The sequence below is a fragment of the Megalobrama amblycephala genome, linkage group LG15 (genome assembly GCF_018812025.1).
Source record: "Megalobrama amblycephala isolate DHTTF-2021 linkage group LG15, ASM1881202v1, whole genome shotgun sequence".
NCBI classification, from domain to species: Eukaryota; Metazoa; Chordata; class Actinopteri; order Cypriniformes; family Xenocyprididae; genus Megalobrama; species Megalobrama amblycephala.
In genome coordinates this window covers 9,216,182-9,232,784 of record NC_063058.1, presented here as the reverse complement: position 1 = coordinate 9,232,784, position 16,603 = coordinate 9,216,182, and the positions used below count along the sequence as shown (strand labels likewise).

Genomic DNA, 16,603 nt, shown 5'->3' with positions numbered 1-16,603 from the left:
TGCATACTTTATTGTATTTTAAATGGTAGAAAAACTGGTTTCTGACCTCAAAATAAAGCACTTTCCCTCTACATGACTGTGGGGACGAGCACTTCTGTGGAGTTTGGAATTATTAAAATGTTCAAAAAAACATATTGTTTCATATTAAAATATATATAAAAAAATGTAATCCTAAAGTGTTTTTCAAGTGTAATATTTCTGTGAAGTCTAGGGACAGAAAAGTGGACGTTTCTGTAAAATGACACTGTAATTATACATTTAAGTACTTACTAATATTAAGTAACTACATGTACTTAGCCTACTATATGATTAGGATTAGGGTTTGGCTTGGTTTTGAGTTAGTTGCATGTAATTATGCATAATTTATTTATAGTTATTACTATAGTAACTGCATGTAACATATGTAACAATGACACTGTAAAATAAAGTGTTACCTAATTTTATCATTTAGATAGATAGATAGATAGATAGATAGATAGATAGATAGCATACACGTGAAAAAAAAAAAAAAAAACATAAGAAACAGACGTGACTGATATTTTTGGAAACACAATGGCGTCCTCTAGTGTTCATTACGAAGCGCTCTGCATTTACAGCTGATTGTTATTGTCAAAGTACTTCCGGGTGGTAATGCAGAGACGCGTCTGCAGCTGAACTGTTCATTCATAATAACTACATTAGTTTTTAATCATGGACCGCCAACCCGTCCTGAAAAACAGACGGACTCTACTGGAGCGCGCGGAGAAGTTTATCTCCGATATATATTTCACAGACTGCAATCTTAGAGGAAGGTAAGCCAGTGCACTTGTGTACACAGTTTCTCTAATGTTTGGTATTTAATTATTTATGTTTATGCAAATTCACTTATTGGTTTTCATGTTAAACGAACTATTTGTACTCAATATGTCTTTAAATAATTAATATTTGTATTTATTTCAGGTAAACAAGTGAAGGGCAATAAAAGACCTTTGACCTTGTTTACTGTAGTTGATGGATGGATTGTTTTGAGCAGTGGTTTAAACACTCTCTTTCACTGCAGACTGTTTGGAGACACTCATCCCCTTGAGTCCATCACTGTGTTCCTCTCAGAGAAGCGTATTCCTTATTCAGAGGCCGTCCAGCAAAACTTTCAGCCTTGTAAAGTTGGTGATGCATTCGGACCCACGTAAGTTGCGTATATTGTTTACTGTCCATAAACTGTATATAGCACTATAGCGTCATGACTGTAAATGTTTCACAGATGGTGGACGTGCTGGTTCAAAGTGGTTTTGAAGATGCCAGATGCCTGGAGAGGGAAGGAGGTCCATTTGCGATGGGAGAGTGATGGAGAGGGAATGGTGTGGTGGAATGACCAACCAGTTCAGGTGTGGAGACACAGGACCGGATCATGATCTCATGAATGACTTGACGAACATTTAAGAGTTCATGCATTGTGAATTATTATTTTTCAGGGTTTGACCAAAGAAGGTGAGAAGACCAGTTACATTCTGAGCGAGTGCTTGAAGGACAGTGAACCTCATGGGTTAGTGGAAATCTAACAGCATAGTCTGAGAACTATTATGAATCTGCATCGATTTTCATGTTTTAATCTCATATTTCAGCATTACCCTGTATGTGGAACTTGCATGTAATGGACTTTTTGGAGCAGGACATGGTTCTATGATTGCCGCCCCCGACCCAAACAGGAAGTTCACTCTTCAGAAGGCCGAGCTTGTTGTTTTCAATCGAGATGTGAGGGAGCTTCTCACTGACTTTGAGATGCTTGTGGACATTGTCAAGGTATTTTCACACTGAACTGAGCAATAAAACAAAAAAAATACACTTTTTAAAAGGATAGCTCACCCAAAAATGACAAAATCATTTACTCACCCTCATGTTGTTCCAAAGCAGTTTGAGTTTCTTTCTTCTGTTGAACACAAAAGAAGATATTTTGAACTATATTGGTGGCACCCATTGATTTACATGGTATTTTTTCCTACTATAGAAGTCAATGGGTGCCATCAACTGTCTGGTTACCAACATACTTCAAAATATCTTCTTTTGTGTTCAACAGAAGAAACAAACTCATACAGGTTTGGAACAACTTGAGGTTGAGTAAATGATGACAACATTTTTGGGTGAACTCTCTCTTAAAGGGATAGTTCACCCAAAAATGAAAATTTGATGTTTATCTGCTTACCCCCAGGGCACCCAAGATGTAGGTGACTTTGTTTCTTCAGTAGAACACAAATGATGATTTTTAACTCCAACTGTTGCCGTCTGTCAGTCAGTCATATAATGCGTGTCAATGGGAACTCCATCTATAAGAGTCAAAAAACATGCACAGACAAATCCAAATTAAACTCTGCGGCTCGTGACGACACATTGATGTCCTAAGACACGAAACGATCGGTTTGTGCAAGAAACCAAACAGTATTAGGAAGTAACAGGAAGTGATCGCTCGCACTCATAGACACATACACGCGAGAGATCACTTCCGCACAAACCGATCGTTTCGTGTCTTAGGACATCAATGTGTCGTCACGAGCCGCAGGGTTTAATTTGGATTTGTCTGTGCATGTTTTTTTTTTACTCTTATAGATGGAGTTCCCATTGACATGCATTATAGGACTGCAGACGGCAACGGTTGGAGTTAAAAATCATCATTTGCGTTCTACTGAAGAAACAAAGTCATCTTGGATGCCCTGGGTGTAAGCAGATAAACATCAAATTTTCATTTTTGGGTGAACTATCCCTTTAAATACACATTCCTGGTCTTATTTATTGCATTTTTTGCACAGTTACTAGGAGAAGGAGAGCAGCGTGGATTCCAGGCCTTGTTTACTGCCAATGAGATGGTTAATTTGTGCGATCCAGCCAATCCCACTTCATTTGCTGCTGCTCGAAGTTTAGCCCAGAAGTTTTTTGCACAGAAAAATGGGGAAAGCCAACATGTGGTTCATGCCATGGGCCACTGCCATATTGACTCAGGTAATTTACTTCTTTTTTTTTTTTTTTTTTTTTAATTATGTAGCTTTTGGCATGTGGATATATACACTAGCATCCAAAAATTTGGGGTCAGATTTTTTTTTTTTTTTTTTTTAAAACACTTTATTCAACAGGTTCACATTACATTGATCAAACTGAGATTAAAGACTTTATTTTAAATAAATCCTATGTGTTTTTTTCTATTTATCAAAGAAGAAAAAAATGTATCACTGCATCCATAAAAATATGAACTGTTTTCAACATTAATGAGAATAATAAATGTTTTTTGAGCAGCAAATCAGCATATTAGAATTATTTCTGAAGGATCATGTGACACTGAGTAATGATGCTGAAAATACAGCTTTACCATCACAGGAATAAATTTTAAAATTGCTGTTTTTTTGGTCAAATAAATGCATTTTTTTCACAAACATTAAAAATCATAGCGACCCTAAACTTTTGAACAGTATTGTACACACCGTAGGAAATGTTAGATCTTGTTGAATGTGTTCAATCTCCTCTTCAGCTTGGTTGTGGCCATATGAAGAGACCATCAGGAAGTGTGCTCGCAGCTGGGTCACTGTGATCAGACTTATGGAGAAGAACCCAGAGTTTGTCTTTACATGCTCCCAAGTAAGTTTTTGTTAGAGATTTTCTTCCTTTTTAGGCACAGTGAGAAGGAATTGCCTTCACTGTGACCATCAGCCAATGGAAAATGCTAAATAAACATACTAAACGTTGGGATAATTAAAATGTAAGCATGAAAAAAATGTTAATGTGTTATATAATTATATATAATTAATATAATGAGCTCAGTTCAAAGCAATAGATGTCAATGAAATTCAGAAAAACAGATGTGTTTGTGCAGGCACAACAGTTCCAGTGGGTAAAGAGCTGGTATCCGGGCCTGTTCTCAGAGATCAAGCGCTTTGTGCAGAAAGGACAATTTATTCCAGTGGGCGGCACATGGGTAGAGATGGTAGGACACTCATTTCTGTGTATGTTTATTCACCACATTCTGCTTTGAATTAGTTAAAATGTTTAACAAGCTTTTTTGGCCTGTTTGTTTATGCCAGGATGGCAACTTGCCGTCTGGGGAGTCTATGGTCAGACAGTTTCTATATGGCCAGAACTTCTTCAAGGATGAATTTGGACATTACTGTAAAGAGGTACTTCTGTTTGTCATTCACTCCCCATGACACAATCTAGTTCATTTTCAAGAAAGAAAGACAGTGCATATCTTCTCTCCACCAAGGCTGCGTAGGCCATGTGAACCTGAAAGGAGGACACATGAGGCTGTATATCTGTCAGACACAACCTTGAGATGAGATAAAGAAACAGAGAACAGTGACGAGAGATTAATCTTAATCAACCAAATCTTTTAAAGTGGTCATGACATGAGAAATCAAATTTTCCTTGATCTTTGTACCATGAAAACATCCTGCAATTTTCATAGCTTAAAACACCTTCATTATAAACAAAGCATTTATTTTACCAAGATCCAAAAATAGTTAGCTTGGATGTGGTGGGATCTGATGCCACATGAGCAAAACATTGATGAATTGTTATGCACAGGGCCTAAAATTAACACTCGCCAAGCGCCAAATGTGACTAAAAATCGGTGTTGGCGAGTATATGAAACTGTGTCTGTTTTAGGAATTCTAACAATGCAATGTTGCGAGAACATGAACGTGAACAACGCTCTGTACAGTTGATGGTCAGTGCTGCATCATCACCAAAGTTTAAGCCTTTCCACTGTAAATATACGAGCACTAGAACACTTGAAAGGGAATGCGTTACTTGCGCGCTATGTGGGAAGTTCAACATCCGAAACATCGAAAGCGCACGCCCTGAAATTTGAGCTCTCTTTAATGCCTTCCTGTGCTTGAACAAACAAAATTAGGTCAAAAAATGGCTGTCTTGGCGAGTATCCTAGTAAACATAGTCGGTTATGTTTCAGAAAGAAAATTCATGATCCGTGTCTTAAAGGTGCCCAAGAATGCTTTTTCACAAGATGTAATATAAGTCTAAGGTGTCCCCTGAATGTGTCTGTGAAGTTTCAGCTCAAAATACCCCCTAGATTTTTTTTTTATTCATTTTTTTAACTGCCTATTTTGGGGCATCATTAACTATGCACTGATTTTTTCAGTGTGCCGCCCCTTTAATTCGCGTGCTCCCTGCCACACGAGCTCTCGATTATATTACAGCACATTTACAAAGTTCACACAGCTAATATAACCCTCAAATGGATCTTTACAAGATGTTCGTCATGCATGCTGTATGCATGCTTCGAATTATGTGAGTAAAGTATTTATTTTGATGTTTATATTTGATTCTCTATGAGTTTGAGGCTGTCCTCCGTGGCTAACGGCTAATGCTACACTGTTGGAGAGATTTATAAAGAATGAAGTTGTGTTTATGAATTATACAGACTGAAAGTGTTTAAAAATGAAAATAGCGACGACTCTCTTGTCTCTGTGAATTCAGTAAGAAACGATGGTAACTTTAACCACATTTAACAGTACATTAGCAACATGCTAACGAAACATTTAGAAAGACAATTTACAAATATCACTAAAAATATCATGCTATCATGGATCATGTCAGTTATTATTGCTCCATCTGCCATTTTTCGCTGTTGTTCTTGCTTGCTTACCTAGTCTGATGATTCAGCTGTGCACAGATCCAGACGTTACTGGCTGCCCTTGTCTAATGCCTTTCATAATGTTGGGAACATGGGCTGGCATATGCAAATATTGGGGCGTACACCCCGACTGTTACGTAACAGTCGGTGTTATGTTGAGATCCGCGTGTTTTCCGGAAGTCTTTTAAACAAATGAGATTTATATAAGAAGGAGGAAACAATGGAGTTTGAAACTCAATGTATGTCTTTTCCATGTACTGAACTCTTGTTATTCAACTATGCCGAGGTAAATTAAAATTTTGAATCTAGGGCACCTTTAAAGTGACAGCATCCTAATAATCCTGCTGCTGTGCTGTCTGCTTTTTTAATGTTAACCAAACAACAAAGGGGAAAAAATTTTGTATCTTTGTTGTTTGTATTTATTTGTGCTATTGCTTGTAATTTGATCATTTGTTCTTATTACTACTGTTAAAATGTAGGCTATTAAAATTATATTAATCAATCTAGTAGTTTTAGCTGTGGTATTGAAATTCGAATAGAGGATTGTAAATATCTAAAATATTGGTGTCATAACTGCCTGTTTTTGTTTTATATCTGGTAAAAAGTAGTTTTTGCTGGTAATTATCATTGGCAGGTATGGCAAAAAATTTGTTTTAGGCCCTGGTTATGCATCATTACACCACAAGCCCCGCCCACTCGCTTTCAGTCACTCATACCTGTCTATCCACCTTTTTCCTAATAAGCCTACTGCATTTTTAGATTTTGGGAGGCATGTCCAGTTTGGACATTTCAAATCATAAGGTTGCGCTACTATTAATCCTTATCCGTCAATTTGACTGAAAGAGCTGAAAAAATGTCCTTCATGTTCTATTTCTGGCATCAGGAGAATAACTTAACGCTTGGTATTTTAATGTGACATGGTATAATAAGAATATCTATGGCTAAAGCTCTTTTCAGTCGCTGCTTTCCTTTCATCCTGATTATTTTCTCTTTTTTCTTCTTTGCATTCCACTGTAACAGTTTGACAAAAGACAACAAATACTGTGCAGTTGTGGTCTGCTCTCCTGATATAATTTACGATATGTGACCCTGGACCAAGTCATAAACCAGTCATAAGTCGCAGCAATAGAATTTTCTTTTATGCCAAAAATCATTAGGATATTAAATAAAGATAATGTTCCATGAAGATATTTTGTAAAATTCCTTCCATAAGTATATCAAAAATGTATTTTTGGGAGTGGATATGCATTGATAAGGACTTTATTTGGACAACTTTAAAGGCGATTTTCTCAATATTTTGATATTTTTTTGCACCCTCAGATTCCAGATTTTCAAATAGTTGTATCTCGAACAAATATTGTCCTATCCTAACAAACCATACATCAATGGAAAGCTTTATTTATTCAGCTGTTGTCCAGGGTCACAAAGACTCTCTTGTTTTCCTCCCCAAATTCTTGCTTGTCTTTCCAGGTTTGTTTTCACATAAATGTTTTAAAATGTAATTGTCTTCCGTTTTCACTTCAATTCCCTATTAGCAGTGTTTATTGGAATGTTTGTAAAGCTGTTAAAAACAATATTTATTGTCTGTCAAAATTATGGAATTCACTTTGAAATATTATCACTTTATGTACCAGTTAGTGACCATTTTTAATTAAAGGGTTAGTTCACCCAAAAATGAAAATAATGTCATTAATTATTCACACTCATGCCGTTCCACACCCGTAAGACCTTCGTTAATCTTCAGAACACAAATTAAGATATTTTTGATGAAATCCCATGACTCAGTGAGGCCTGCATAGCCAGCAATGACATTTCCTCTCTCAAGATCCATTAATGTACTAAAAACATATTTAAATCAGTTCATGTGAGTACAGTGCTTCAATATTAATATAATAAAGCAATGAGAATATTTTTGGTGCGCCAAAAAAAACAAAATAATGACTTATATAGTGATGGCCGATTTCAAAACAATGCTTCATGAAGCTTCGGAGCATAAATGAATCAGTGTATCGAACCATGATTCGGATCGCGTGTCAAACTGCCAAACTGCTGAAATCACGTGACTTTGGTGCTCTGAACCGCTGATTCGACACAAAAGATTCATAATGCTCCGAAGCTTCATGAAGCAGTGTTTTGAAATCGGCAATCACTAAATAAGTCATTATTTTTATTTTTTGGCGCACCAAAAAGTATTCTTGTCGCCACTGTACTCACATGAACTGATTTAAATATGTTTTTAGTCCCTTTATGGATCTTGAGAGAGGAAATGTCATTGCTCCCTATGGAGGCCTCACTGAGCCATCGGATTTCATCAAAAATATCTTAATTTGTGTTCAGAAGATGAATGAAGGTCTTACGGGTGTGGAACGGCATGAGGGTGAGTAATAAATGACAGAATTTTCATTTTTGGGTGAACTAACCCTTTAACACAGCATATGTATGTTACGTATATAGTAATATTTAACACATCTGTAATGTGCACAGACAATATAATAATTTACTGCCATCGTGTGAATTTGTAATCATGTAATCAGACTATTTTAAAACATAATATAATTACAAATATTATTTTTAGAATCTGATTATGTATTATGTGTCCCACACACAGTTCTGGCTCCCAGACACTTTTGGTTACTCCGCACAGCTGCCTCAGATCATGAAAGGATGTGAAATCTCCCGTTTTCTTACTCAGAAGCTGAGCTGGAATCTGGTTAACACATTTCCAGTATGTGTCTACCACGTCTGTACATATGAAAAATCTTATTTATGGTTGTTTGTGATGCTCAAAATCACATGATTCCTCTTTCCACCAGCATAGCACGTTCTTTTGGGAAGGTATTGATGGGACACCGGTTCTCACTCATTTTCCTCCGGGTAACTCCTATGAGATGAAGGGTAAAGTGGAAGATGTAAGTTTTTCATCATGTGACGTTTCACTTGGGAGCTTCCTCTAGTGAACAGTCTGCTCATTTCTTCTTCCTTTGAATCAACACAGCTGATTAATACGGTGAAGAACAACAAGGACAAGGGACGAGCCAATCACAGCGCAGTCCTGTTTGGTTTTGGAGACGGGGGCGGTGGCCCAACACAGCTAATGCTGGACCGCCTTCAGCGTGTCCGGGACACGGATTGTCTGCCAAAGTCAGTTTCCTTTTCATCTGTCTGAGGGTGTAACATAAAAACACCCATTTCCTTTTATTTATACTAGAGTATATGAAAATATAGACATTGTAATGCACTTACCCTGTGACACATTCATGACGTTAATTTAAAATACTTACCAGAATGGGTTGGCTTTCAGTTATGATGCGAGATTTAATCATCGTGAATATGTCATCCAGGGTTCAGATGTCAAATCCCGATGTCCTGTTCTCTCAGCTAGAATCGGACTCATCCCTTCTGTGCACGTGGGTTGGTGAGCTCTTCCTTGAGCTACATAATGGCACTTACACCACACAAGCAAAGGTGTGTGTCCATTCCCCAAACCCCAAAATAGTGCACTTTCTAACTGCATTCATTTTTATTGTACAGTGTATGATTTGATAAAGAGGTATATAATATATATATATTTTTTTCATAGTCAGGATTTTGCATTAAAACTAATTTGGTTTTCCTTGTTCGTTTTCTGTACTCTCTGTCATAAGAACAAAACTGTCTGGTTTTGGTTACCGTACCTTTAAGACTTTGTGTAAATTACTTTAGTTATGATTGGTGATTGGCTGTCCTCCGCTTACAGGCATAGTTCACAACATTATTCATCAGGGCAGGTCTGCTAAATACATCATTTAGTTTAAAGGGTTAGTTCACCCAAAAAATGAAAGTTCTGTCATTTATTACTCACCCTCATGTCGTTCCACACCCGTAAGACCTTCTTCAGAACACAAATTAAGATATTTTTGATGAAATCCGATGGCTCAGTGAGGCCTCCATTGACAGCAAGATAATTAACACTTTCAATGCCCAGAAAGCTACTAAAGACGTATTTAAAACAGTCATGTGACTACAGTGGTTCAACCTTAATGTTATGAAGTGACGAAAATACTTTTTGTGCGCCAAAAAAAAACAAATAACGACTCTATTCAACAATATCTAGTGATGGACGATTTCAAAACACTGCTTCATGAAGCTTTACGAATCTTTTGTTTCGAATCAGTGGTTCAGAGCGTGTATCAAACTACCAAAGTCACATAATTTCAGTAAACGAGGCTTTGTTACATCATAAATGTTTCGAAATTTCAATGGTTCACCACTGGGGGGCGTGACTTTGGCAGTTTGATACGTGCTCCGAACCACTGATTCAAAACAAAAGATTCGTAAAGCTTCGAAGCTTCATGAAGCAGTGTTTTGAAATCGCCCATCACTAGATATTGTTGAATAAAGTAATTATTTGTTTTGTTTTTTTGGCACACAAAAAGTATTCTCATCACTTTATAATAAGGTTGAACCACTGTAGTCACATGATCTGTTTTAAGTACATCTTTAGTAGCTTTGTGGGCATCTAAAAGTGTTAATTATCTTGCTGTCAATGCAGGCCTCAATGAGCCAATGGATTTCATCAAAAATATCTTAATTTGTGTTCTGAAGATGAACGAAGGTCTTACGGGTGTGGAACGACATGAGGGTGAGTAATTAATGACAGAATTTTCAGTTTTGGGTGAACTAACCCTTTAATACGCCAATTGTACCTTCATCAATACTGTCAATTTCTGATTGACCATCTTGGTTTTTATTTTTGTTCTTAATAAACTTAGATGGGAAGATTTTTGTTAGATTGTGTAAACTGAACTATTTTAATTTAGCGACAAAGCCATGATATGCCCCCTTCAATTTGTCTTTTTTTCTGTAGATAAAATTGGGAAACCGCCAATGTGAAGTTCTGCTTCATGACGTTGAGGTGGCCAGCTGTCTGGCTTTGTGTAAAAGAGATAGATTTACATATCCAGCATGCAAACTTCAAGAACTGTGGAGGCGAGTACTCAGGCATCAAATATCCTGATGATAAGAGCATACCTGAAATCTTAAGTGGCTCTCTACATGTCTTTTTTTTTAGATTGCTTCTACTCAATCAGTTCCATGATGTGATTCCTGGCAGCTGTATTGAGATGGTTGTTGAGGATGCTTTACAGTACTATGACGGTAAACCATCTGGCTTTACCACTGTCAGTATATTTTGTTCTAAAGTGCGGTTTTAATATTAGAATTAGTAATGTTAAAGGAATACTTGATGATTCTGCCGTCATCAACACAACCTTGTGTTGTTCCAACTTCGTGTTATTATCTTTCTTCAGTGGAACACAAAATAAGTTATTTTCCATACAATGAAAATGAATTGGACTTGTCGGTGTCTATTTTTAACAAAGAAAACCTCATAAAAGTACCAAAAAAAGTAGTCTTTACAATTCCTGCTCTGTATTCCAAGTCTTCTCAATTTATAGTATTGTTTTGTGTGGAGGAAAATGTTGAAATTTAGGTAATTATCTGAAATTTGTGACCAAATCTCATTCGCAATTCCGCATGTTCAAACGTGAGGCAGCGTGTGTGGTTAGAAGAACTGTGAGAAGAACCAGAAGCACTTGGCATCTCTGACATCAAAACTAGTGCATGTCCTCACATGGCATATTCACTCATTTGAGATAGATCATTTCTTATCTGATAGGACAAAAAACCCTTGACTTTGCCTCAACAGAATTTGTGAATAGATGATTGGAATTGGACAATCCCATTGCACATCATCTCAAATATTGTTTTATTCATCCCAAAATGCCTGAGCCAAAGCTTATCACCCAAAAAAAATTGTTGCTATAATTACCTCCCACAACGACTGGATTCCCAGACATGAGTTATCCGCCTCCAATCCAAATGAGAACAAGATGACAAGACAACATTTGTAATTGTGTTTCATCTTTGTGCTCTGAGGCACAAATAATTTATGATGTAGAAAAAAAGAAGTATTGACGCATATATATATGTCATTATTCACTTCTATTGTATGGAAAACAGACGTGTAAACATTCTGCCTAACATCCGATACTCTCATAAGTTTGGAACAACATGAGGATGAGTAAACAATGACAAACTTCCTGTGTCTGTGGTGTGCCTGATCAACTGCAGTATCAGATAACCTAATGAATTTCATATTTTTAGAGATACGCACCACAGGGTCTAGACTACTTCTTGCTGCTTGTGAATCACTGGGAACCTCTCCTTACAAGGGTGCAGGATCAAGCATGGCTGTGCTGAACACTTTACCCTGGGAGAGAACTGAAGTCGTATCTCTGTCAGGGGAGGGCACTCAAACAAGATTAGGTACTTCCCATAGATAAAACATAACATTGTTCAGATGACCTTCTTTTGTGTAAACCTCAAAGATGACTCCTACTCATACCTAATGGCAAGGTAAGATTTTATTAAAGTACAGTAAGGCTCATTGAACCACATCCCCTATTATAGTTTCCACCTATTTCCACAGCCTTGGTGAGAGTACCTAGCGTGGGCGTAGCTCAAGTCACAGAGATGACTGAGCACACGGATTCTGTCTCTGTCACAATGATGGTACTTGATTCCCTTGGACATTTTCCATGATTCTCTTCATCCCACACATTTTCGTCATTCAGTGGGTGCTCTTTGTGATACAGGTCGATGGGACCATTATTATGGAGAATGGCCTTTTGAAGGCCACAATTGATCAAAGGGGTCGACTAATGTCCCTGCTTTTAGTCCAAACAAACAGGTGAGTCATAATGAAGGGCTTCAAGCAGAGTTTACAATCTTATAGGGTTGTTTATAGAACTTACTGCAAGCAACTATGTTTGGACTTCAGAGAAACCATTTCTGAGGGATGCTTTGGGAATCAGTTTGCTTTGTTTGATGATGTGCCTCTGTATTGGGACGCTTGGGATGTGATGGACTACCACCTTCAGACAAGGTGAGCAAGTTTCTTGTGATGTCACTGGGGGGGGATCGGATTCTGACCTAAGTATTATCCCATCTTTGAACTCAATGTGAACCCAAGTTAATGTCATACCTTGATGCAAATAAGTCTACTTTCCTAGGAAGCCTGTAATTGAGATTGTTGAGCCTGCCAAGATAGTGATATCTGAGAGGCTTCAGGGCAGCGTCTCCTTCTCGCTAAGGATCAGCGGAAACAGCATTATCAGACAGGAGATTATTCTGGATGCTTGCTGCCCCTATATCAAATTCAACACACAGGTGAGAGAAGATTAATTACTACTAAGTTTGTCATCTTGTGCTTGATATTTAATCACCCAACTGCTCAAGAAACTCTGTGAAGCGTAATGGATATCTCGTTTCCAGGTGGACTGGGAAGAGGCACATAAGTTTCTGAAGGTGGAGTTCCCTGTGCAGGTGCGCAGCCCAAACGCTACCTACGAGATACAATTTGGACACTTGCAGAGGCCCACTCATAGAAACACCTCCTGGGATTGGGCTCGCTTTGAGGTACTGCAAACTTGGTTTAATTTCAGGTCATAGAAGTATAGCTCCTATGTTTCTGAATGGCTAAAGACCTATCCTAAATGCTGCCTTCAATCCTTGCAGTCCTCCTCAAGAGTCCACATTCTGGTGACATTGCAGTAGTAGATTGTCGAGTAGTAATCTGCCATGAAGCTGGGGGCTTGGTGAAAGGGCACAATGAGGGAGTATTGTGGCTAATAAGAGGTGCTTTTAAGCACCCTTTAGAAACATAAAATTATAAATGCGACACCTTACAATTATGTTGGCCTCATGAACCTCATACAAGATGCCCAAGTTCACACCTGGTATTAAGATGCATTTTGGTCGATCGGATCACAAGTGGATGAGGGAGACACATACCCGTTTACACGTGGTGTTTTAATCTGTCTCTTTTGTCAACTTTCAACTACTTCTATCCGGATTTCTTTGAGGGTAGGGTCTATGGGCGGGTAAATGTATGGGCTTTTTCTGATGTTTCGATGTAATAAGAAAAAAGCTCAAGAAATTGACATACGAATGCAATCAGAGACGACAAAAAAAAAAATACGGAAAGCATCAGCTTTCGTTTCTGCTCTGGCAGCCACAAGACCAGCTGAACGCTGTGAGTGAGTGAAAGAAATCAGGAATGCTGAGAGAACATTGTGCTTGGTAAATTTTTCTTCTTCAAACCAAACTTGGGTCTTCAGTCGACCAAGTTTAGATCCCAATTGGTTAGTGCGCTTCCCATGTTTACACGTTAGGTCAGTAGGTGGAGGAGAGTCAAATGCATTTTCGACTACCTCTGGAAGTGGTCGAAAGTGGACGAGCTCAAAATGTTTTGGACTCCTTTTACGTCCTGTATTTAGCGTCGTCCACTTGTATTCCGATCGACAAAAATGCTTCTTAAAGGGTTAGTTCACCCAAAAATGAAAATTCTGTCATTAATTACTCACCCTCATGCAATTCCACACCCGTAAGACCTTCTTTAATCTTCGGAACACAAAAATCCGATGGCTCCGTGAGGCCTGCATAGGGAGCAATGACATTTCCTCTCTCAAGATCCATAAAGGTACTAAAAACATATTTAAATCGGTTCATGTGAGTACAGTGGTTCAATATTAATATTATAAAGCGACGAGAATATTTTTGGTGCACCAAAAACAAAATAACAACTTATTAAGTGATGGCCGATTTCAAAACACTTCTTCAGGAAGCTTCGGAGCATAAATGAATCAGTGTATCGAACCATGATTTGGATCGCATGTCAAACTGCCAAACGGCTGAAATCACGTGACTTTGGCGCTCCGAACAGCTGATTTGACACGCTGATTTATAGTGCACCAATGCTTCCTGAAGCAGTGTTTTGAAATCGGCCATCAGTCGTTATTTTGGGGTTTTTTGGTGCACCAAAAATATTCTCGTCACTTTACAATATTAATATTTAACCACTGTACTCACATGAACTGATTTAAATATGTTTTTAGTCCCTTTATGGATCTTGAGAGAGGAAATGTCATTGCTTCCTATGCAGGCCTCACAGAGCCATCAGATTTCAACTAAAATATCTTAATTTGTGTTCCAAAGATGAACGAAGGTCTCACGGGTGTGGAACGGCATGAGGGTAAGTAATAAATGACAGAATTTTCATTTTTGGGTGAACTAACCCTTTTAATACCAGATGTAAACATGGGTTTATCAAGTACTTTGTTTGGGAATTGTGTACATTTCCGTAAACTGTTCAAGCACCAGTAAAATCAACAAAAAATTATGTTGTAAACCTTGAATCTTTAGCTCAAATCAGGCTAAAAACTGCCTTTTTTTGGTTGGTCCAATGAATGCACATGCATGTTCAAAAACAAAAGGACCGTGTCTTTGCAAATGGGATGAATGGCTCTTTTAATTTGAAAATAGGACTTTGCTTCCTACAAACCCATGGGGTTCTCAGCAGCTGCCATGCCTCCTCTTTATAATGTCTGTGGTTTCATGTTCTTTACAGGAACTTTATGTAATATATGAACTCATAGTTTATTTAATAGGTGTGGGGACACAAATGGGCTGATCTGTCTGAGCATGGCTTTGGCGTGGCTCTTCTTAATGACTCCAAATATGGCTACTCAATCCATGAAAACATCATGACCTTGTCCCTGTAAGCTACCCATTAAAAATTAACACAGCAGTGTCTTTCCCACACAAGTACAGACAGGTCATTAAAATGTTTTACTAACACCACAGATTTTTTCCACAGATTGCGGGCTCCAAAAGCACCAGATGCCAATGCAGATATGGGGTGTCATAATTTTACCTACGCATTGATGCCACATACAGGTTGGTACATATCAAATCTAAACCGTTATAAATAATTTCCAGACAACTATGAATAAAATCAGTGTGTCTGAAAAGGCCCCTTCCAGGAAGCTTCAGTTATCCAGTATGCCTACAACCTGAACTTCCCGCTCCGTCTATATCATGGGGTCATTTCTGAACCGTGGAGTGCGTTCTCTGTAAATTCACCTGCTGTCATTCTGGAGACCATTAAACAGGTGCCCATTCATGAAATATCTGACAGTAACCTTTCCTATCAGATTGTGCCCACTGTGTCAGCACAAACTCAGTTTCCTTTTTTCTCAAAGGCGGAAAGGAGAGAGAATGCCCTTCTTATTCGCCTCTATGAGTCTCACGGAAGCAGCGTGTCTGCGACTTTGTCAGCTTCCCTTCCATTGAAAGAAGCCTGGCAGTGAGTGCACAATGAATACAAATGGTCTGTTGTTGTATTGTCAAGAATATTAACCCATAACTTACTTTTACAGTTGTGATCTCCTGGAGCGTCCTGATTCCAGTATTCCTGTGTCAAAAACCACCTCTGGAATATCCTTAACGTTCAAACCCTTTCAGATCAGATCTGTCCTCTTAATTATACAGTGAACCATTTAAATCCATATCAGTTATGATGCAGGTACTTAAATCTCGTTTTAAGTCCCTGAGTAGCTGCTGTCACATTCGGAAAATTTGTGTTTGATGATACACAAACATTTTCACCTTTTTAAATGATGGAATGAAGTTTTTCACATGAGCTTAATTTTTTTGTAAAAAATAAATTTCTGTGTAAGATTTATAATAAATTACTTGTTTCTGTTTTTCTTTTGTATGTCCCGCCCAATCGGCCCAACAACGGTTTCCCATAGGGCGTGGAAGGTTTCTTGCACGCTGTCTTTTCAGCATGGCAAAGTAATTTAAAGGTGCCCTAGATTCAAAAATTTAATTTATCTTGGCATAGTTAAATAACAAGAGTTCAGTACATGGAAAAGACATACAGTGAGTGTCAAACCCCATTGTTTCCTCCTTCTTATATAAATCTCATTTGTTTAAAAGACCTCCGAAGAACAGGGCAGCCAGTTAACGTCTGGATATGTGCAGAGCTGAATCAACAGACTAGGTAAGCAAGCAAGAACAACAGCGAAAAATGGCAGATGGAGCAATAATAACTGACATAATCCATGATAGCATGATATTTTTACTGATATTTGTAAATTGTCTTTCTAA

The 16,603-nt window shown here is 38.0% G+C and overlaps 1 protein-coding gene across 2 annotated transcripts; it reads left to right on the top strand.

Moving 5' to 3' along the window:
* The first annotated feature begins 583 nt into the window (after window positions 1–583).
* On the top strand, window positions 584–16,182 carry man2c1 (mannosidase, alpha, class 2C, member 1). Of its 2 annotated transcripts, XM_048157817.1 has the most exons (26): window positions 587–791; window positions 1,040–1,165; window positions 1,241–1,364; window positions 1,452–1,522; window positions 1,602–1,779; window positions 2,781–2,970; window positions 3,494–3,600; window positions 3,836–3,946; window positions 4,044–4,136; window positions 8,220–8,336; window positions 8,425–8,520; window positions 8,607–8,752; window positions 8,953–9,076; window positions 10,458–10,579; window positions 10,662–10,747; window positions 11,756–11,917; window positions 12,081–12,163; window positions 12,247–12,341; window positions 12,432–12,536; window positions 12,664–12,820; window positions 12,926–13,069; window positions 15,100–15,209; window positions 15,309–15,388; window positions 15,464–15,603; window positions 15,694–15,797; window positions 15,871–16,182. In XM_048157817.1, exons 1-26 carry the CDS (start codon window positions 691–693, stop codon window positions 15,983–15,985), a joined length of 3,087 nt encoding a protein of 1,028 aa, XP_048013774.1. In that variant the 5' UTR covers window positions 587–690; the 3' UTR covers window positions 15,986–16,182. The 2 variants fall into 2 exon arrangements, with proteins under 2 accessions (XP_048013775.1, XP_048013774.1); XM_048157818.1 differs by lacking the exons at window positions 15,309–15,388; window positions 15,464–15,603; window positions 15,694–15,797; window positions 15,871–16,182 and having other exon boundaries at window positions 584–791; window positions 15,088–15,209.
* The last annotated feature ends 421 nt before the right edge of the window (window positions 16,183–16,603 follow it).

What these genes read in the sequence shown, in the direction of transcription:
- man2c1 (XM_048157817.1), top strand. Translation starts at nt 691, where the DNA reads ATGGACCGCCAACCCGTCCTGAAAAACAGACGGACTCTACTGGAGCGC. An exon ending in GCGGCACATGGGTAGAGATG is followed by an intron (nt 3,947 to 4,043) that starts GTAGGACACTCA and finishes TGTTTATGCCAG; the next exon opens with GATGGCAACTTGCCGTCTGG. An exon ending in ATATCAAATTCAACACACAG is followed by an intron (nt 12,821 to 12,925) that starts GTGAGAGAAGAT and finishes TCTCGTTTCCAG; the next exon opens with GTGGACTGGGAAGAGGCACA.